The following is a 23,563-nucleotide window of genomic DNA, read 5'->3' on the forward strand; positions in this document are numbered from 1 at the left end:
ACCTTGAACTGAAACAAATGAAAAGAGATTGAAAAAAATTGGTGATTAAGTTTCTGTCTAAGGTCACTTCCAACAGGGCTACTAAGTTTTAGACATGTAGGAAAGGCTCTTTCCTGCACCCACTCTTGTTGAGCTTAACATGTTTCTCCAATGAAGCTTCCATTTGAGAATTACCCTTCATAGTGCATCCCCAGCCCCCTGTACCTGGCGCATCATAGGTGTTCAGCGAAGCTTTGTCGAAATTAATTGTTATTTAATATAGAACTAGAAGATCAGGAAGAGATTTGTTTTTCTAATCAGTATTAAGTTTAGAAAGTCACGTGTGCGGGCTGTGGCGTTTTAGACCATCTGGGTTCATAACCCAGCTGTACTCCTTAGTAGCTGGGTGGTTTTAGGCAAGTTATTTCCGTAACTGTGCCTCAGTTTCCTCTTCTTTAAGGGGATTTATAAGTATACCTACCTCATAGGGCCATTGTGAGCATTCAGTGAGACAGTCCAAGCATTGTATTTGGTGTTATACTTAGCAGAGATTTAGGGTTCTATTAATATTAGCTAATGTCATTATTAAGGAGGTGCAGCATTTCTCCAGACATTCTAGTAGAAGTTTTTCTTTTCTTTTCGTAAGGGACAACGTAGAACCCCAAAGGTAAACTGTATAGTTCTAGTGCTTGATTTTTATCATTTAACATCTTTTCTGACCCACTTCCATACTCCCAAATAATGATGCCTCTCAGATGAGAGAAGTTGCTGTATTTTTGCATGATATGTCTTTTTGTTTGAACTACATTATACTTTGGCGTGTTGTGAAGTCTGCTCATTGAGTATCGTAGAGTTTAAAGCCAAGGTGAAGGTCTGAGGTAAATGGCACACGACTACGTCCTTCCCCACAGTGTCTGCCTCAAGACTCCTGCCTGCTTGAAACACACCAAAGGCTGTGAAATTAATGATGTGCCTGATGCAATGCACTTCTCTCCCCCAGCTGGAAAGTTAAGACATTGTTACTTATCCCTGAGAAGGACTGTTGTCTATGCAAGCATTTTGTTCATTTGTTCTTTCATGAGTAATTGCATGGAGTCACGAAAAACACCTACTCAACTTACAGCTTGGCAGAAACAGTAGCTTATGTTTTCTGGAGACAAAATTAGAAGCAGGCTCCCTGGACCCCATCTTTAAGTCAAAATAAAATGTCTAGGGAACCACTGTGCCTCCCAGTAACCATGGCCCCTGTGGAGTAATATTGTTTAGGTCAAGGTGTCCCAGAGTAAGAGGACAGGGAGAAGGGAAAGAGGGGAAGGAAAGTGTGTACTGGGATAATTTGTTTTCATAGAGATGAAGAGGCAAACGGTTTTTCTTTCTCACTTTGTCCTTTCTATGTAGAGAAAAAGTTTACAGTACCCTAATCTTCCTCCTGCAATTATCAGAAGAGAAAAACTGAGTATACGTTGTTGAGAGGAGGAGTTACAGCTTAAACTGTATTTTATTTATGATATTGAAGATTATATCTTTTCTGGGGAGCTTAAGTCTTAGCAAAACTAAACCACTGAAAAAGTATCTTTATTTTTTCCATTTTCACAGAAAAATGAATACTTGTTCTTTCCTTCCCTATAAAATATGATCATTCAGTTGGCAAGCGTTTAGTAAACAACAACTATGCATAAGGTCTAAAAGGAAAACAGAATAATAAGACCCTGTCCTTTGCTCCAGAACTGGAAATCTAACAGCGGAGATACTTATCCAAATAATTATACCGGAGGGAAAGAGAGGTACTCAGTGCTGTGGGAACACGGAGAATGGAGAGTGTTTTTAAGTTGGAGAATTCGTGGAAGGTTTCATGGAGAGAGTAGCATTTGGACCATTGTGGGATTCCCCACTACCATGGAAAAGACAGACGGGAATTTTGACGGGTGGTGCTGAGGGACAGGAGGAGGGTGAACAACTTCAGGAAGCAGCATGAACAGAGATGAGCGGACTAGACGGTGCAGAGTGTCTGCCCTGGGCACACGGTGTGATGCGCCCAAGCACAGCACTGATGAGAACGGGGGTGAGGTCTGGGATCCCGAGTGGAAAATGACACTGAAAAAGTAAGGCAGACTGTCAGGGAGGGCCTTGAATGCCACGCAAAGACTTTTCAATTTATGATGTAGGTCAGTGCTTCCCCTGCTTTTCCACCAAAAATTGCCCTTAGTAGAAGAGGACAACAAAGTCAGCGTTTTCGGGGGAGGAGGGGAGGGATGAATAGGTAGAGCACGGCGGGTGTTTGGAGCAGTGAAACCATCCTGTGTGCTACTGTGATGGTGGATACTTGACATTACGCATTTGTCAAAACCATAGAATGAACAACACAAAGAATGGATTCTACTGTAAGCTGTGCGTTTTAGTTCATCATAATGTATCACTGTTGGTTCATCAGTTTTGTCAACAAGCATACCACACTAATACAAGTGTTCATAATAGGGGAAATGCACGTTAATAATGGGGAAACTGTGTGTTTCAGGGTTTGCGGGGGAGGGAGAAAGGGAAAAGGGTATATGAGAACTTTGTAGTTTCTGCTCAATTTTTTTTTTTTTTTTGGGGGGTACGCGGGCCTCTTCACTGTTGTGGCCTCTCCCGCTGCGGAGCACAGGCTCCAGACGCGCAGGCCCAGTGCCCATGGCCCACACGCCTAGCCGCTCCGTGGCATGTGGGATCTTCCCGGACCAGGGCACGAACCCGTGTCCCCTGAATCGGCAGGCGGACGCCCAACCACTGCGCCACCAGGGAAGCCCTCTGCTCAATTTTTAAGTAAACCTAAAGCTGCTTTTTAAAATAGTCTATTCTTTTTTAAAAATAGCGTTCTTTTGGCCATGAAATGTACTACAAGTATAAAGTTTTTTTAGGAGTTTCATAGTATATCTTTAAAATCACGTGAATTTTTTGCTCTGTTTATTTACACATAAATAACTATTTTGTCATTAAAATTTTCCCTGAGACTTTTCAATAAAATAAATGACCCCTAGGGATATGATTCCTGTGTTGAGAAGCCTGACATTGGTTGGCAGGCGGTCACTGAAGTCATATGTTAAAAGTGAAACAAAAATAAGCTAGTAAAATGATGAGCAGACAATTTTTCTTGCAACCCAGACGTTTTTTGCATCCTTATTTTCACTTCCCAGTATTCATACAGAAGCATATACACCAGCTTTAACTCAGTCCACCTTTACTTTGTCTACAGAAGAACTTCGCAGTAGGCATGATGAGAAATAGTTGATGAACCTACTTTTGTGGATATTGCAGTTGAGACGAGAGAGGTGTATTTTGATAGGAAGGTAATATATACTAAGAAAAATGGGTAATGAAATAGAAAATAAGCATGCCGAGGAGATGGGCAAAGTGAATGGGGTGACGTGGGTTAGGTAGGTTTAGCTGAAATTTGTTCAATGGCTGCCCCTGTCATTAGGAGCACACACTTTTTTCTGGATGTCATTGAGACCCCGTATGACCTTTAAGCTATCACCAGTGTAGTGTTTGTACTGTAACACAGATAACTTCAAGTTGTTTGGGTACTTATTCATGTAGATATTCAGACATGTGAACCCAAACCGTGCCTGATGCGTCCTCTTGGAACCGCTGAAGCGCATTCACAGCCCTAGTCTCCTTATTTGTGTTTTCAAGGCGCTTTGTTTTTCTTATGAAGACCACAGCTGGAATCTTTAACCTCTTGCAAGAGTCAGCCTTTGAGAGCTACATTCCTTAGCTCTCTGCTTGCTGGGAAAAAACAAGAGGCCCATTCCCAGATACCCTTAGGAAAGCCATCCTGCTCTGAAGAGAGCAGGGCTGTTTCTAGGACATTGATGTGGGTATGCCGTACACGTGACACTATCAGAGGGTCCTCAACTGTGACGTCCAGGTAAGGGGTGACTTCCCTACATTAGTTCAACAGCCTGGACGGCACTAAGAAGGCGGCTGTGTTCTCTGCTCTCCTCATGATCACCTAGGTGACGTCACTTGACCCAAGACTCTTTCTGTTCCCTTTCTGTGGATCTTTACGGGATGGCACTGTCCTCCAGGACTAACGTCGTAGCTGTTCTTTTCTCCATTTCAGAAATTACCATGGTGGACACAGAGATGCCGTTCTGGCCCACCAACTTCGGGATCAGCTCCGTGGACCTTTCTGTGATGGATGACCACGCCCACTCCTTTGACATCAAGCCCTTCACCACCGTTGATTTCTCCAGCATTTCCGCTCCACACTATGAAGACATTCCGTTCCCAAGAGCTGACCCAGTGGTTGCGGATTATAAGTATGACCTGAAACTCCAAGAGTACCAAAGTAGGCGGTTTATTTCACTTTTCAGACTACTGAGACTAGAATTGGACTAATATCTCATTCACACTGGGGTAAATGCTCCGGAGACTAAAGCCTATAGTGAAGCCATTTACCATTCATTTATTCACCCATTGATCCATGAAATAGTGGGCATTTATAATGGACCAAAAAGGAAGGTAGTGTGTGAACACCCCAGATCATCTTTCTCCGCCCCCGCCTCCCCCCCCGCCCCCGCCTTCCTGCCTGCTTCCCTTCTTTCTTTCTTTTCTTCTTTCCTTCTCAGGGACATTTTCCAGCCTGATTACCTTGCCAGGTGCATCTCAGGCTAAGAGTCCATCCCCCCCACACTTTGAATTCTTTTTTCCACTTGTAAGTAGATAAGGAACATTTTGTCACTTTTTATAACTTATCTCTAAATCACTGTTGCATCTTTACTAATTCTGCAGTTTGAACAGCTTCCAGTGAAACCTATTTTTCAGCACAAATTTAAATGTTGACGTTGTAGGCTATTGATAAATCCCCACGCCATTAACGCAGTTCACATCAAGCCATCAGACTCGAGAAAAACTAAAGCTGCACTTTTCAAGATTAAATTTCTATGATGCTCTTTCCTTGATTTTTATCTCTTTGCTGATATGCTGTTTTTCCAGAGCCACCACCATGTAACTGCAGCCATTACTTGACAATAAGTAAGAACTTCCTGTAGTTCTAGTTTTTTTTTTTTTTAAGATAAATGATATACTTGGTTATATTTATATGTGTGGCTTTCAGTTGGAGCCTGATACGAAAATTTAACAGGCCTGATCCTGACCAACGGAAAGATAGTGCTTGCTTTCCATAGGGCCTCTCTCTATCAGAGATCATTTTACAAACCATCTTTTCTGACTCAACATTGATGGGAACCTGCCCTCTTATTTTTCATGTACCTTCAAGCTGGGCTTACCATACCTTTTCATGACAATGTTCCTTCTGTTTCCTTTTCAAGAGTGGTTTTAAAACACTTCTAAAATGCAACATTTAAATTCAAATGTATAATTTAATATTGTCACGAATGCCAAATACAGCACATTATGTAGCAAAGTAACCTTAATGATCTGAAATACCATATGTTGCCTGTTAGAGCTTTAGTATTACGAGGTATTGGACGGTCATAGAACCACAAAGTTAAAAGTTAACCACAGAGTTAACCCCATTTTTTTTCACAGGTGGGGCTCAGAGGTGTTGCGACTTGCCTGTGATTACAAAGCCTACTTTTTCCTGTGTATTTTTCACGTTCCATAGTGCATCTAACTTAAATAATAAAATAATGGCAGCAAGGTGTACTATAGTGACCTCCCTGTTGCTTGTCGGGCATTGTTTTTCACGTGGTAATTACCTGCTCGTGTTTTTCTGTACACAGGTGCAATCAAAGTGGAGCCTGCATCCCCACCTTACTATTCTGAAAAGACTCAGCTGTACAATAAGCCTCACGAAGAGCCTTCCAACTCCCTCATGGCAATTGAATGCCGTGTCTGTGGGGATAAAGCTTCAGGGTTCCACTACGGAGTTCACGCTTGTGAAGGATGCAAGGTAAAAAAACATTTTTTCTTTTTTGAAATAATTTGCTGAAAATGTACCTATTATTTCATTTCCTGTTGCAAACAGATGGCAAAGAACTGAGATAACATTGGCAAGCTTTTAAATATTTTTGGCAAAACCCATTCTTCAAATGGTATAATACTTGAAAACCTAAGAAAATTGTTCAAAGCAAGGCTACTTTGCCTCACTTCCCTTTTTCCAAATTGGTCCTGTGCAGCACCATCTAATCTGAACCTTGCATTTTGCAGATGTAAAAAAAAAAAAAAAAAAAAGTCACTTGTTCAAGGTATCATGGAAAGACAGTGATGAGCTGACCCAGACCGGTACCCGGATTTCCTGAATATTCTATATTGTTTTTCACTATACCATGGAATATTCTGTGTATGTAGGACCCGATAGATAGATAGATAGATAGGTAGGTAGGTAGGTAGATAGATAGATAGATAGATAGATAGATAGATAGATAGATAGATAGATAGATGGATAGATAGATAATCTTCATTTGAGCCTTAGAACGGTCCTATAAAGTCAAGCTTATGTATGGCCACTTTACAGGTGTAGAAATCATGAATCAGTGAGACTTGCCCATGGTCATCCATCAGTAAGTGGCAGAGCCAGGACCAGAACATATATCTTATGACTCCTAAACCAGTGCTATGTGCTTTCTTGTTCCAGCGTCAGTTTGAGCTATGTGTTAGGAGCAGGCAAAGCGATGTAACTGTTTTGGAAAGGAGGTACTCTTTCTCCTCACCTCTTTTCTTTGTGAAAAAGGGTATTTTGGAAAGTTCATTTAGTAATATTCTGCCCTATTATTAAGAAAATGTTAATCTACTCGTATTTTATTTTATTTTTATTTTTTTAATTTAATTAATTAATTAATTTGGCTGCGTTGTGTCTTCGTTGCTGTGCGCGGGCTTTCTTTAGTTGTGGTGAGTGGGGGCTGCTCTTCGTTGCATTGCGTGGGCTTCTCACTGCGGTGGCTTCTCTTGTTGCGGAGCACAGGGCTCTAGGCTTGCAGGCTTCAGTAGTTGTGGCACGCAAACTCAGTAATTGTGGCTCATGGGCTCTAGAGCACAGGCTCCGTCATTGTGGCGCACGGGCTTAGCTGCTCCACGGCATGTGGGATCTTCCTGGACCAGGGCTCGAACCTGTGTCCTCTGCATTGGCAGGCGGATTCTTAACCGCTGCGCCACCAGGGAAGTCCCTCTACTCATATTTTAAAATGTAGTTCGTATTTTAAAAGAATTAATTCTAATAGGCTCAATGAATAAAATAGTAATCGAATAGTACTTACTATATACTCCAGGGCTCAGAATAAATTGTTCATAAATACTTACCTCATAAAATAATGCTGCTTATAAAAGGTAAGATCAGATTCAATCGTCAGTTGGGCTTTTTTGTTCAGAATAATGATATATGACAGCAGTTAGGTAGGTGTTAGAATATCTGGGTTCCTAACTGGACCATGGGCCAAAAAAGGAAGTTAATATTTATTGAATTTCTACTATGCGCCAGATATTGTGCAAGATGCTTTTGCATATTATCGTTTTTAAACCATATTCTGTCTAAGTTTTCAGTTCTATAAAATGATGGTGTTGAATTAGATGATCTCTAAAACCTCTTCAGTCCAATAGTTTATTACTCCAAAGGCAATTTAATAAAGTGAAAGAGACAAGCTAGTGGTCACCTGGCCACTTGCCCAAGGTCCCTAACCAATCGCATGAGCACTTCAGCCTTCAGACACCTCGTGTGTAAAACAGCTTGGTTCGATTAGCTCCCCAAGGGCTTCTTATTCATCTCTAAGTTCTAAAATTCCAAAATGACTCCTTGAAATACTACTGGCAAGAGATGGCTTTCGTTTAAAACACGAAAACCCATTCATTCTGTGATTGAAACCAAACTAAAATATCTGTGATCTTATATGAAATCATTATCTTCCCAAGGAGTAGTAAGAACATGTCATTTTATTGAGTTAGATTTATATAATTTTGAGGAAATAGTGGCTAAATTCTGAGAAATACCCGAAGAAATCATTTACTTTTGGTCATCTTGGTAATTTATGCTGATAAATAAAAGTATGGTTGGCTAAGTTTCCACAATAAATTATTATTTTTATGGGCTGGTAAAACACTTAGAAAACTAGAAGGCTTAAGCAAATAGTTTCACTGTGATTCTGTTCATCAGATATTTGTAGAGAGGTGGTTTTTTTTCTTTCTGAAATTTTTTTTTAAATTTTTAAATTTTAGTTTTTTATACAGTAGGTTCTTATTAGTCATCAGTTTTATACACATCAGTGTATACATGTCAATCCCAATCGCCCAATTCATCACACCAACAACAGCAACCCCCGGGGCTTCCCCCCTTAATGTCCATACGTTTGTTTTCTACATCTGTGTCTCAACTTCTGCCCTGCAAACCGGTTCATCTGTACCATTTTTCTAGGTTCCACCTACATGCGTTAATATACGATATTTGTTTTTCTCTTTCTGACTTACTTCACTCTGTATGACAGTCTCTAGATCCATCCACGTCTCAAAAAATGACCCAATTTCGTTCCTTTTTATGGCTGAGTAATATTCCACTGTATATATGTACCACGTCTTCTTTATCCGTTCATCTGTCGATGGGCATTTAGGTTGCTTCCATGTCCTGGCTATTGTAAATAGTGCTGCAGTGAACATTGGGGTGCATGTGTCTTTTTGAATTATGGTTTTCTCTGGGTATATGCCCAGTAGTGGGATTGCTGGATCATATGGCAATTCTATTTGTAGATTTTTAAGGAACCTCCATACTGTTCTCCATAGTGGCTGTATCAATTTACATTCCCACCAACAGTGCAAGAGGGTTCCCTTTTCTCCACACCCTCTCCAGCATTTGTTGTTTGTAGATTTTCTGATGATGCCCATTCTAACTGGTGTGAGGTGATACCTCATTGTAGTTTTGATTTGCATTTCTCTAATAATTAGTGATGTTGAGAAGCTTTTCATGTTCTTCTTGGCCATCTGTATGTCTTCTTTGGAGAAATGTCTATTTAGGTCTTCTGCCTATTTTTGGATTGGGTTGTTTGTTTCTTTACTATTGAGCTGCGTGAGCTGTTAATATATTTGGGAGATTAATCCTCTGTCTGTTGATTCGTTTGCAAATATTTTCTCCCATTCTGAGGGTTGTCTTTTCGTCTTGTTTATGGTTTCCTTTGCTGTGCAAAAGCTTTTAAGTTTCATTAGGTCCCATTTGTTTATTTTTGGTTTTATTTCCATTACTCTATGAGGTGGATCAAAAAAGATCTTGCTGTGATTTATGTCAAAGAGTGTTCTTCCTATGTTTTCCTCTAAGAGTTTTATAGTGTCCGGTCTTACATTTAGGTCTTGAATTCATTTTGAGTTTCTTTTTGTGTATGGTGTTAGGGAGTGTTCTGATTTCATTCTTTTACATGTAGCTATCCAGTTTTCCCAGCACCCCTTATTGAAGAGACTGTCTTTTCTCCATTGTATATCCTTGCCTCCTTTGTCATAGATTAGTTGACCATAGGTGCGTGGGTTTATCTCTGGGCTATCTTGTTCCATTGATCTATGTTTCTGTTTTTGTGCCAGTACCATATTGTCTTGATTACTGTAGCGTTGTAGTATAGTCTGAAGTCAGGGAGTCTGATTCTTCCAGCTGTGTTTTTTTCCCTCAAGACTGCTTTGGCTATTCAGTGTCTTTTGAGTCTCCATACAAATTTTAAGATTTTTTGTTCTAGTTCTGTAAAAAATGCCATTGGTAATTTGATAGAGAATGCATTGAATCTGTAGATTGCTTTGGGTAGTATAGTCATTTTCACAATATTGATCCTTCCAATCCAAGAACATGGTATATCTCTCCATCTCTTGGTACCATCTTTAATTTCTTTCATTAGTGTCTTATAGTTTTCTGCATACAGGTCTTTTGTCTCCCTAGGTAGGTTTATTCCTAGGTATTTTATTCTTTTTGTTGCAATCGCATAAGGGAGTGTTTCCTTAATTTCTCTTTCATATTTTTCATCATTAGTGTATATGAATGCAAGAGACTTCTGTGTATTAATTTTGTATCCTGCAACTTTACCAAATTCATTGACTAGCTCTAGTAGTTTTCTGGTGGCATTTTTAGGATTCTCTATGTATAGTATCATGTCATCTGCAAACAGTGACAGTTTTACTTTTTCTTTTCCAATTTGTGTTCCTTTTATTTCTTTTTCTTCTCTGATTGCCATGGCTAGGACTTCCAAAACTATGTTGAATAATAGTGGTGAGAGTGGACATCCTTGTCTTGTTCCTGATCTTAGAGGAAATGCTTTCAGTTTTTCACCATTGAGAATGATGTTTGCTGTGGGTTTGTCATATATGGCCTTCATTATGTTGAGGTAGGTTCCCTCTCTGCCCACTTTCTGGAGAGTTTTTATCATAACTCTCCAGAGTTATGGAGCAGGCAGGAATGGGTGTTGAATTTTGTCAAAAGCTTTTTCTGCATCTATTGAGATGATCATATGGTTTTTCTCCTTCAGTGTTAATATGGTGTATCACACTGACTGATTTGCATATATTGAAGAATCCTTGCATCCCTGGGATAAATCCCACTTGATCATGGTGTATGATCCTTTTAATGTGTTGTTGGATTCTGTTTGCTAGTATTTTGTTGAGGATTTTTGCATCTATGTTCATGAGTGATATTGGTCTGTAATTTTCTTTTTTTGTAGTACCTTTGTCTGATTTGGGTATCAGGGTGATGGTGGCCTCATAGAATGAGTTTGGGAGTGTTCCTTCCTCCACAATTTTTTGGAAGAGTTTGAGAAGGATGGGCATTAGTTCTTCTGTAAATGTTTGGTAGAATTCACCTGTGAAACCATCTGGTCCTAGACTTTTGTTTGTTGGAAGATTTTTAATCACAGTTTCAATTTTCATTACTTGTGATTTGTCTCTTCATATTTTCTATTTCTTCCTGGTTCAGTCTTGGAAGGTTATACCTTTCAAAGAATTTGTCCATTTCTTCCAGGTTGTCCATTTTATTGGCATAGAGTTGCTTGTAGTAGTCTATTAGGATGCTTTGTATTTCTGTGGTGTCTGTTGTAACTTCTTTTTCACATCTAATTTTAATGATTTGAGTCCTCTCCCTCTTTTTCTTGATGAGTCTGGCTAATGGTTTATCAATTTTGCTTATCTTCTCAAAGAACCAGCTTTTAGTTTTATTGATCTTTGCTATTGTTTTCTTTGTTTCTATTTCATTTGTTTCTGCTCTGATCTTTATGGTTTCTTTCCTTCTGCTAACTTTGGGTTCTGTTTGTTCTTCTTTCTCTAGTTCCTTCAGGTGTAAGGTTAGATTGTTTATTTGAGATTTTTCTTGTTTCTTGAGGTAGGCTTGTATAGCTATGAACTTCCCTCTTAGAACTGCCCTTGCTGCATCCCATAGGTTTCGGATCGTCGTGTTTTCATTGTCATTTGTCTCTAGGTATTTTTTGATTTCCTCTTTGATTTCTTCAGCGATCTCTTCGTTATTTAGTAACGTATTGTTTAGCTTCCATGTGTTTGTGTTTTTTACATTTTTTTCCCTGTAATTCATTTCTAATCTCATAGCGTTGTGGTCAGAAAGGATGCTTGATATGATTTCAATTTTCTTAAATTTACTGAGGCTTGATTTGTGACCCAAGATGTGATCTATCCTGGAGAAGGTTTCGTGCACACTTGAGAGGTGTAATCTGCTGTTTCTGGATGGAATGTCCTATAAATATCAATTACATCTATCTGGTCTATTGTGTCATTTAAAGCTTCTGTTTCCTTATTTATTTTCATTTTGGATGATCCGTCCATTGGTGTAAGTGAGGTGTTAAAGTCCCCCACTATTGTGTTACTGTCGATTTCCTCTTTTATAGCTGTTAGCAGTTGCCTTATGTATTGAGGTGCTCCTATATTATAATTGTTATATCTTCTTCTTGGATTGATCCCTTGGTCATTAGGTAGTGTCCTTCCTTGTCTCTTGTAACATTCTTTATTTTCAAGTCTATTTTATCTGATATGAGTATTTCTGCTCCAGCTTTCTTTTGATTTCCATTTGCATGGAATACGTTTTTCCACCCCTTCACTTTCAGCCTGTATGTATCCCTAGGTCTGAAGTGGGTCTCTTGTTTTTGTATCCATTCAGCAAGCCTGTGTCTTTTGGTTGGAGCATTTAATCCATTCATGTTTAAGGTAATTATTGATATGTATGTTCCTATGACCATTTTCTTAATTGTTTTGGGTTTGTTTTTGTAGGTCCTTTTCTTCCCTTGTGTTTCCCACTTAGAGAAGTTCCTTTAGCATTTGTTGTAGAGCTGGTTTGGTGGTGCTGAATTCTCTTAGCTTTTGCTTCTCTGTAAAGCTTTTGATTTCTCCATCGAATCGGAATGCGATCCTTGCCGGGTAGAGTAATCTTGATTGTAGGTTCTTTCCTTTCATCACTTTACGTTTTTCATGCCACTCCCTTCTGGCTTGTAGCATTTCTGCTGAGAAATCAGCTGTTAACCTTGTGGGAGTTCCCTTGTATTTTATTTGTCGTTTTTCCCTTGTTGCTTTCAGTAATTTTTCTTTGTCTTTAATTTTTGCCAATATTATTACTATGTGTCTCGGCGTGTTTCTCCTTGGGTTTATCCTGTATGGGACTCTCTGTGCTTCCTGGACTTGGGTGGCTATTTCCTTTCCCATGTTAGGGAAGTTTTCGACTATAATCTCTTCACATATTTTCTCTGGTCCTTTCTCTCTCTCTTCTCCTTCTGGGACCCCTATAATGCGAATGTTGTTGCGTTTAATGTTGTCCCAGAGGTCTCTTAGGCTATCTTCATTTCTTTTCATTCTTTTTTCTTTATTCTGTTCCACAGCAGTGAATTCCACCATTCTGTCTTCCAGGTCACTTATCCGTTCTTCTGCCTCAGTTATTCTGCTATTGATTCCTTCTAGTGTATTTTTCATTTCAGTTATTGTATTGTTCATCTCTGTTTGTTTGTTCTTTAATTCTTCTAGGTCTTTGTTAAACATTTCCTGCATCTTCTCGATCTTTGCCTCCATTCTTTTCTGAGGTCCTGGATCATCTTCACTATCATTATTCTGAATTCATTTTCTGGAAGGTTGCCTATCTCCACTTCACTTAGCTGTTTTTCTGGGGTTTTATCTTGTTCCTTCATCTGGTACATAGCCCTCTGCCTTTTCATCTTGTCTGTCTTTCTGTGAATGTGGTTTTTGTTCCACAGGCTGCAGGATTGTTGTTCTTCTTGCTTCTGCCTGTAGAGAGTTGTAACATTTCTGAGAACAGCTAAAAACTGGAAGACAAATATTGTAAGTAGCTAAGTTCTGAGGGCATAAAAACTTAGAAGATAAAAGAAAGCAAAGAAGAAAAGTAGCAAAAAGAAAACAGGGAGGAGAAAACCCAAGTGCCCTCGAGTTACAAACAGAAATGTTCTAAGGCAAAAATGGAGAATGAACACTTAAGACCTGACGAATCTAGGGGAGTCCTTCACGTACCAGATATAAACAAATAAAGAAAAGCAGTAGAAAAAAATTAACAGTATAGTATAGTAACCTGCAGTAACTTGGAAACCATCCAAAATATGGATTACAGACTTCCTAGACTAAAATGCAAGGAAGGTTATGCTATCCTTGGAAGGGAAAATAGACATCTGGTCATTTTAAAGATAAGAACAAGAAAAACGTTAGAGGAATAATGTAATTTGGCTTCTCCAAGTATAAGTCATCAGTTCTCAAATTGTGATCTGGGAATGGGGTCCCTAAGACCCTTTCAAGACACCCATGAGGTTGACGCTATTTTCATGATAATAATAAGTTGTTATTTACCTTTTTCATTCTCTCAGGACTGTAAGTGGAGTGTTCCAGAAACTACATGACATGGAATGTTAGCATAGTTCTGATGCCTGATGGAATGTGGCTTGTGTGTTCTTGTGCATAGTAATTTCTCAGGTTTTATTTCTAGTCTGATCAATGCTAATAGGTATAGCCCACCTAAACAAAAGCTCTTTGGAAACCTCAACAGTTTGTACAAGAGTAAAGGGGTGTGGGCTTTCCTGGTGGCGCAGTGGTTGAGAGTCTGCCTGCTGATGCAGGGGACACGGGTTCGTGCCCCGGTCCGGGAGGATCCCACATGCTGCGGAGCGGCTGGGCCCGTGAGCCATGGCTGCTGAGCCTGCGCTTCTGGAGCCTGTGCTCCGCAACGGGAGAGGCTACAACAGTGAGAGGCCCGCGTACCGCAAAAAAAAAAAAAACAAAAAATAGAGTAAAGGGGTATGGAGACCAAAAAGTTTGAGAACCACTGTTACAAGGAATGAAGCTGAAGACATACTGACTCATTCTTTGCTACTATGGAGTTAAACAAAATTGCTGCCACACTCTGAATGCAGCTAAATTAGACCAGTGGCTGTCAGTAATCAAAGATATCACCTCAGTTCATCAACAATACTCAGTGAAAATGAAATTCACACATGTGTTAGACTCACCTGTATGTATGTTCTGAAAGGTGGTTTGGCAATTTAACATTTGTCATTTCAGTAGAATGTGGGCTATACCCATAATTAAAATACAGTTGACCACAAACCTGAAAACTAATTTATGGATTGCAAAAAATAGTTATAATCCTTAAGATAACTGTCAGTAGGTCTTTTTAAACAGCTTTACAGTGCCAGTGGAACAGGTTTATGTTGGTGATCCTTGCCAAAATTCAGATAGGAATAAAAAGATTGGGTTTGGATTACAGGGAAACAGTGATGGAGTATTTGGTTGTTAACATTACAGATGTAGGCAATGTATAACCTGTAGCTACTGAAAGACTAATAAGTTCTACAGCTTTCACAGCTGGCATTTATTGCTTACAATTTGGACACTTATTTTTTTCTCTAGTCGGTTTTCATCATATTTTTATGCCTTTAGTGAAAGATCATTTTAGAACCATAGACTTAGCTAAAGGCATAAGGAAGCACAATCTACCATACAATACAGTATAATCTGGTTTTGTTTTTTTGTTTTTGGGGTTTTTTTTTGCGGTACACGGGCCTCTCACTGCTGTGACCTCTCCTGCTGCGGAGCACAGGCTCCGGACACGCAGGCTCAGCGGCCATGGCTCACGGGCCCAGCCGCTCCGCGGCATGTGGGATCCTCCCGGACCGGGGCACGAACCCATGTCCCCCACATTGGCAGGTGGACTCTCAACCACCGCGCCACTGGGGAAGCCCTGTTTTTGTATTTCTATGTATTTTTTGTATCCTACCTCAGAAAGAGTTTTTAGTATATTCCCATGTGCCAGTGGCAGCTCGTTGATTCAGCCCCCATGGGCCATACCATTTCATGATAAAGCTGAATGCAGGTCCAACACAGGGCGTTTAATCTCATTATAAACTTAACAATACCGCTCTTAGGTCTCATTGCACCTGAAGTTTTGTTACTTGTAAAACAATGAAGGATAGGTTGGAGAAGTTTTTTTTAAAGCAGAAAAAACAAAAAACAGGCATTACGTTCTCACAAGCAAATATGAAGACTTTATAATAAAAATATACACAAAACCATTTTCTGAAATGCTGACTGATGCATCTCCATCACACCAGTTCACAGACTTCATGGTAATCAGAACTGTGAGCTGTTGGAATTGCACATCATTTTATGGACGCTGACACAATAAAAGAGTGTTGTTAGAGAGTGTTTCTTTATTGGCAATATGAAGAAACTTTTGAGAAGCCTGCTTCATTCTTCAAGTCAAGAAATAATTTTACAGAAGAAACACTGAGAGCCTTGTATCTTCCTCTCTAGATTTCTTGAAAGAGTCAAATTGCAAGAAAATGGTTGGTTATCATGAACTTAGTCTTAAAAGAAAGGTAAAAGTAAATTCCAGGATTGTGCTGGAGTCTGTATATATTTAGTTCAAGATTTTAGGTGCATAGTCAGTACGTAAATGATATACAGAATGATTATCCTTCAGCATTGGAATCATTATAAAAAGAATGTGATACACTTTGAAAGACGTCATAGGAGTCAAAACAAAAAATTACATTATAAGGGTTAAGCTTAAAAAACATAGTTCTCTTATTAAAAAGCCTTCCTCTCCAACCATGCCAAATAGGTGAGTACTCTGGGACCTGTCAGCTAGCCAAGCAGCATTTTCAACCACTAATATTAGGTTTTAACAGTGAACATCAGAGAAGCAGTCAAGGATATCATAAAAAATATATGGTCACAATGGCAAAAATCAAAACAAAATTTCTCACCAGTATTTATCAGTGACAACAGTTCTGTACTTTAGCCTTGTGTGAATCATTGGGGGGAAAATGGCTTTTAAATATTTAAACCTTCTTATAACCCTTTGAGAATTAAAGAGGCTTAACTTTCCAGCATACCCTACACAGGACATACCATTTGAGATATTAGTGATCTCACAAAAGGTAGGGAAAACTCTCCAAAACATTAATAGCAAAACAAGCAAACAAAAACTCCTAGGTCTTGAGATGTAGCTGCAGGCATACTTGGAGGGGCAGGGCAGAGCTTCCTCATGATAGATGCCCATAGGAATACTGAGGTGCAGCATTGCCCTACAGGTAGATGCCTATGTTAGTATTCTGAGCTGTCAGTGAGGAGCAGCTGAGTCTGGGGCTTCTGAGTTGAGCCACAATTCTCAAGAGAGTCTGAAATAGTCATAAGCCAGTGTCACTCCTGGTTTTCAACAGAAGGATCTTTAAATTCTCTTTGGAGGAAAGAATTCCCAATTTAGACCCTGTAGGATTCTCACAGTTTAAGGTCAAGAAATGAGTTCAAAATAAAATGTCAGCAAACACTTAAGTAGGCAATCAACTTGATGACATTCACCAGAAGTGAACAAATAAACAAAAAAAACAGACTTAGGCCTCTCCACCCCTACCCAAGGAAAGCAGATATTGGAATTGCCTGATACAGAATGTACAACAGCTGTGTATGAATTGTTCAAAGATAGAGGGCAGAATCATAGCAATGAATGAGTGAGCAATAATAGACTACCTGACCAACAGCTCTGAAAACAGGTGAAACTTCTAAAAGTGAAAAATACAATCATTGAAATAAAAATTCAATACAAGGGTTAAATAACATACTAGAAACAGGAGAAGAAAGGATTACTGAACTGAAAGATATATGCAAAGAAATTACTAAGAATGAGACCAACAATGTCTTAAAGAATATGTCCTACCCAGAATCTGCTAGAATTTGAAGCCTCTTTTAGTTCTTTAAGTATTCATAGGATCTTTGAATATTAAAAATATGTCTTCTTTAGTGATGAATAGAAACGTACAGAACTCTTCTTACTGATGAACTGTGGTGAGAAAAGTTTGCTTTTACTTACTTTTGCCATTGTCATTATATATTTTTTGTCATCTTATTTGGCTGTTCTGATGTTTACCTTCATGATGAACATTAATGAGTAATTAATGGTAAGAAGATGAAAAATATAAAAGAGAAGTTGGGAAATATTGAAGGATTGAAAAGAAATCCTAACATTTAACTAATTGGAGTACCAGAGCTGATGAACAAGTGAAACCATGATGCAGAAACCATGTGCAAGAAGATAAATGAAAGAAATCCATGGCTAGACGCACTGCAGTAAAACTGCAGAATATGAAAAACAAAGAGAATATATAAATGCAACCAAAGTCAATTGACAACAGACATCTCAACAGAAACAATGAAAGCACAGGGACAGTGGAATTCAGAGTGTTAAGAGGAAAAACTGAGTACCCTGTGATCTTTCAAGAATGAAAGCAAAATGAAAAGGTTTACAAGTTAAAAAAAAAAAAGACTGAAATAGTAAACTTCAAGGATCGTAAGTCATAGAGAGGGGAATATATTTGCAATACCTGTATATAGTATGATACTACTTAATAAAGCCCGCAAACTAGCATACCTAAGCAACGTATTATTTAGTTTTATAGATTGTGTGATAAAACTATATTTTCTTAAAGGTCAAGGAAACGATAAACTCAAAATTGGGGATAACGATTATATTGTCAAGAGGCCACAGAGGCAGGAGTTAGATAAGGGAAGAACGCATAAGTGCATGCAAGTGGCTGGTTATGATTTTAAATCTTGGGTTGAACAAGGGGCTCGTGTGTGATAATTATCTTATTATGTTTTATAGTTACATGTATTTCCTACATGTTTGTAACTATTACCTCTAATAAGATAGCAACAAAAACTGAAAGGAAAGGAGTGTGCCAGTGGCCTTGTAATATCTCAGTCATAGTTTAGAATCACAAGATATCAGAGATGGCCTAGAAAGGAAGTTAAATGACACACATATTTACCAACATATTTTAATGTAGCACTGTTGTTGGCGTTTGGGTTACATCTAGGGGCATAAGAGACCATCCCTTCTCCCAGGGAGCTCACAATTTTAGTTGGACAGTAGGGGAAGAGCAGAAAATAAACATAAATATAATAAGTAAATTATATGGTATGTTAGGAAGTCATAAAGGCTATTGGGAAAAAAGAAGAACAGAGTAAAGGAGAACAAGAACTGCCAAGGAGAGTTGGGGACAGGGACAGGCCACAGTATGAAATAAGATAGATAAGCCTCGCTGAGAAGTCGAGGTGTTAGCACAACTTGAATGCAGTGAGGGAAACAGGCAATTGTGTATTTAGAGCAAGAGCTTTTCTTCATGAGAGAAAGAAGTTGAGAGTGACTTCAAGGTTGGAGTTGTATCAGCTGAGATAGAGAGAGCTGCAGTGAAATAAGCTTGCAGGGTATGATTAGGACTTCACAGTTGGACCTGCTGGGTTAGAGATGGTTTTAGATTTCCAAGTGAAGATGTCAAGTAAGCAGCTGAACATACTTGTCTAGAGTTCAAGGTAGAAATCTGGAGAAAGTCCAAATGCATGTCAGTGGTAGAGTCAGTCCTAATTCATTGCTTTTTGTGTCAAACAGGGCCAGATAAATTTGAAAGAATTAAGAAGTGAGTTTCATGAAGATGAGCACAATAGAAATGAGTAGGAATATTCTGAACAATAACAAAAAAATGGAGTAAGAAAATGTTTCTCATTAGAATTTTTTTTCTGGTCTTTCAAAAATATGTAAATGTAATAGAATTCAGTTAGCCTCCAATGGACATATTTGCTATTTTGAGATAGCTGTCAATTTTCTGAGGATTTATGTATTACTTCTCATGTTATTTTCTGTTATCTCTTCTTGTTTGTAGGCTACAACGATTATGGAGCACTCTTTCAAATGCATAAATAAATGAAACCAATTCTGTAGGAAATTATGCAACATAGAGAATTCCAAAAAATTATCCACATGTGGATTTTTATTGGCCCTGCTCATGTTTTAGAATGAAATGACTATAACTTTGCCAAACTGCTTAGCACAATTATAAGGCTGGGGCATGCCGTTGGAATGATTTACAGAGAGACTGATCTGATTACATGGTGTTTTATTTGCATTACATTAAAGCCAGAGCACTTCTTAGAGCTTGCTGAAATCCAGATGTAGAGCCAAGATGCATTCAATGACATCAGTGGGTTGTGGTCACTGTCTAAGAGCTAAAAAAAGGATACTGGAGATCCTCTGGTTCTTTATATTATAGCAGAGAAAACTGAGAGAGATGAAGTGATTTATCTAAAGTCACCAGTGACAGAATGTGTCAAGAACCTACCTTAGCCTCTGATACCCAGGCTAGTGTACCTTTAGCCATTGTCACAAACACTCAAAATTTGCTTCCTTTTTTTCCATATCCCTTTGCAGGGTTTCTTCCGGAGGACAATCAGATTGAAGCTTATTTATGATAGGTGTGATCTTAACTGTCGGATCCACAAAAAAAGTAGAAATAAATGTCAGTACTGTCGTTTTCAGAAGTGCCTTGCTGTGGGGATGTCTCATAATGGTAAGTGAACCCTGAGTGCCACATACTTTACTATTCTCATTATGGCTGCCAGATCAGTAGACGTGAGGGCCGTTGCTGAAAACATGTACAGTTTTTCCACCGATTACCAGATTTCAGAATACTGCATGCTGCTAAAACGTTTCTCAATTAGGTCAGAATTTTTCAGCTTTAAATGTGAATCCTTCTCTCTTACAGTTGAGCATCTGCCATGATGGGAGTAAAGACTGGGAAATCTGGGAGATAATGGATATAACTGTAGTATTCTGAAACAAATGTAATGATAGTTGCGGTTAATTTTCTGTGTTGCTTTAATAGTATTAAAAACAGATTATACTTTACTTATATATATCAGTAGTTTCTACTTTATTTTTTTAAAATTTTGGGGGGTAGAGTTGATTTACAAATTTGTGTTAGTTTCAGGTAGACAGCAAAGTGAATCAGTTATACATGTACATATATCCACTCTTTTTTTTTTTTTTTTTTTTAGATTCTTTTCCCATTTAGGCCATTACAGAGTATTGAGTAGAGTTCCCTGTGCTATACAGCAGGTTCTTATTAGTTATCTATTTTATATATAGTAGTTTCTACTTTTAATGTAGGAAAATTCTGATTTCTGGATACGGAACTTAAGTGGTGTATCAGAATTTAGATATGTGTCCTTTTTTCTCTTTACTATGCAAAAATGAGTAGAACACTATCCGTGACTTTATGCAGCATACAATTTGTGGATTAAGCAAATATTTTAAAGTTCCACAAAGCTTCAGTATCCATAGTAACATAAGAGAGTAAAACTTTCTACTTTTTAAACCTGTTTCTAAAGTCAGGCTTATGATTTGGAATGTCGACGAGGGAAGGACTGTAGGAGACCCATGTTTTCATGAACTGTAGCACTAACTCAGTAACATCATGGAAGACAGCGCTGTTTGAAGAAACAGTTCTTAATTTGGCTCTCATTGGTTGACTGGCTCACAAAAAATAATTTTGATGTAATTTGGTAGTATTATATTTGTCAAGAATTAATCAGTTCTTTCCAAAATAATTATGGGTTCAAGAGATATAAAATGCCAGAGTAATCAAATTAAATCCAAAGTCTCATGTCATCATATACCCTGTTTTTTTTTTTCTTTTACCTTTTCCTCTCTCAAAACTAATCTGGTAAGAAGATATAATATTTGAAGTCAGTCTTCATCTATAAGGACTCCAAAGCATCTGTGAAAATTAAATTTTTGTTCCATCGTGCAGATGTTTGGTTTTTATAGCAGAAATCAAGATATTTGAGAATCACTAATTGAACTGATCTTCTACCCTTTAAAAATAGTTTAAAAAATTATATTTGTATCATAATATGGGGTCATTTCCTCTAAAGGTAAGAATATATTTTGAATAGATCCATCAGCTATACTAGACAGGATGGAAATTTGGTCCAACTTTCCTCAACAGTTGATTATATCTGCTGTGTATACAACTGCAGTCATTAATTGCAAGATAATTTGCTGGTTTAATTCCATCAGTTTCCTCTTTATTTCAGACTTCATAAAACATAAGCGTTTTTACCAATTTTCAATTCAAGGGTTATATTTTAGGTGATGCAATCAAGTTGCAATAAACTTTTTTTTTTTTTTTTTTTTGGGCTGCGTTGGGTCTTCGTTGCTGCACGCAGGCTTTCTCTAGTTGTGGCAAGCAGGGGCTACTCTTTGTTGTGGTGCACGGACTTCTCATTGCAGTAGCTTCTCCCGTTGCAGAGCACGGGCTCTAGGCACGCGGTTTCAATAGTTGTGGCATGCGGGCTCAGTAGTTGTGGCTCACCGGTTCTAGAGCACAGGCTCAGTAGTTGTGGCACACGGGTTTAGTTGCTCCACAGCATGTGGGATTTTCCTGGACCAGGGCTCAAACCCATGTCCCTTGCATTGGCAGGAAGATTCTTAAGCACTGTGCCACCAGGGAAGCCCGCAATAAACTTATTTTATCTTTATGAAGAAATCCTTGACTTTAAGGTCATTATTACTAAGACTGCCTAGGAAAGGAGACCAGTTTTGCTTTTAATGCTATTTATTTTTTTGTCCTTTAAAAATTGTCACTTTTCATATTGAAGAAAAATATATTTCCTAGTGCTTGCACACATTCACATAAAATATATCTCCTATTTCTTATTATTTATAAGCAAATAATATTTAAAGTCCAACCTATATAGTATTGATGGTATAATTTTATCTTTCCAGAAAAGTCAAAGAAAGCATCATGAACTTGATAATAAGGTCATCTTTTGACTTGTTATGACAATTAGCTTACTCTATTCAGATAGAGGAGCAGTCTTGGTAGAGTGTTTGGTTAGTTCATGCACAGGCAAAAAGAAAGAAAGAAAGGTCGGGGGCGGGGAGAGAGAGAGAGAGAGAGAGAGGGAGAGAGAGGGAGGGAGGAAGGGAGGGAGGGAGGGAGAGAGAGAGAGAGAGAGAGAAAGAAAGAAAGAAAGAAAGAAAGAAAGATAGAAAGAAAGAAAGAAAGAAAAAGAAATTAAATGTCATGGCATCAAACACATGCAGTTCAGCATTTACAGGATTGCAAACATGACTAAGAAAATCCCTTTTCATGGGTTTTGATGGGAATGGGTTGCACAGAAAAGAAAACATCCATTTGATCTATACACATGAAGGGGACCTCAACAAGTAGGTTTTGATTAGTTTTGTCTATTATCCTGATGAAGGAAACATTTCCAGATACAAAGTTTTCTAGGATATTGTAGTAACTACTTAAAATTCCTTGCTCTGGCCATTGTGAGGCCAACAGTAATGAGGTTTCCGTTCTTATAGAAAGTCTTTTTCTTAGTAGTTTGTGTGAATGGACCTCAATGTAATAACTGACCAACTTATCAAAAGAGGTTTCTAGGATTATACCCAGATCAGCTCCTTTTTTTTTCTTTTAATACTTTTTTTGGTATTTTCTTTTTTAAAATTTATTTTTATTTTATTTTATATTAATATTTTATATAAATATTTATTTTATTTTTGACTGTATTGGGTGTTCCGTTGCTGTGCTCGGGCTTTCTCTAGCTGCGGCGAGCAGGGGCTACTCTTCATTGCCGTGCACGGACTTCTCATTGCAGTGGCCTCTCTTGTTGCAGAGCACGGGCTCTAGGAGCGCAGGCTCAGTAGTTGTGGCACACGGGCTTCAGTACTTGTGGCTCGCAGGCTCTAGGAGCGCGGGCTTCAGTAGTTGTCACGCACGAGCTTAGCTGCCCCGCGGCATGTGGGGTCTTCCCAGTCCTGGACTCGAACCTGTGTCCCCTGCATTGGCAGGTGGGTTCTTAACCACTGTGCCACAAGGGAAGCCCCCAAGATCAGCTCCTTGCTATTCACAGTACACACGAGAAGAAATAAACATCCCCCAAAGTGAATTCTCTCCATTCTGTGTTACTTTTCCTTCTGCTCTTTGGTCTCTCTGTTCAGTCCCTTCAGTGCATTTAGCTTCCCGGTTAGCCATCGGCTCCCACCTTTGAAGGAGACTTTGAAGTCACCTTCAAGGATCTCTAGGGACTCTGGGAACTATTGTTGGAAAATCACTAAAATCAATGATTGCGGGCTTCCCTGGTGGCACAGTGGTTAAGAACCCGCCTGCCAATGATGCAGGCGACACAGGTTCGAGCCCTGGTCCGGGAAGATCCCATATGCCGCAGAGCAGCGAATCCCGTGCACCACAACTACTGAGCCTGCGCTCTAGAGCCTACAAGCCACAGCTACTGAGCCTGTGTGCCACAACTACTGAAGCCCATGCACCTAGAGCCCTTGCTCCACAACAAGAGA

General features: G+C 38.8%; 1 protein-coding gene across 4 annotated transcripts in view; it reads left to right on the forward strand.

Annotated features, from left to right (window-relative positions):
* Positions 1-23,563, forward strand: part of PPARG (peroxisome proliferator activated receptor gamma) — a 175,747-nt gene that overhangs the window by 121,200 nt on the left and 30,984 nt on the right. For all 4 annotated transcript variants that reach the window (XM_067755500.1, XM_067755501.1, XM_067755498.1 and 1 more), the window contains 3 exons: positions 4,082-4,309; positions 5,706-5,875; positions 19,628-19,766. In XM_067755500.1, the coding sequence (XP_067611601.1) occupies positions 4,090-4,309; positions 5,706-5,875; positions 19,628-19,766 (529 nt within the window). In that variant the 5' untranslated portion in view covers positions 4,082-4,089. The remainder of the gene's footprint in view (positions 1-4,081; positions 4,310-5,705; positions 5,876-19,627; positions 19,767-23,563) is intronic.

The sequence above is a fragment of the Pseudorca crassidens genome, chromosome 10, assembly GCF_039906515.1.
Source record: "Pseudorca crassidens isolate mPseCra1 chromosome 10, mPseCra1.hap1, whole genome shotgun sequence".
NCBI lineage: Eukaryota > Metazoa > Chordata > Mammalia > Artiodactyla > Delphinidae > Pseudorca > Pseudorca crassidens.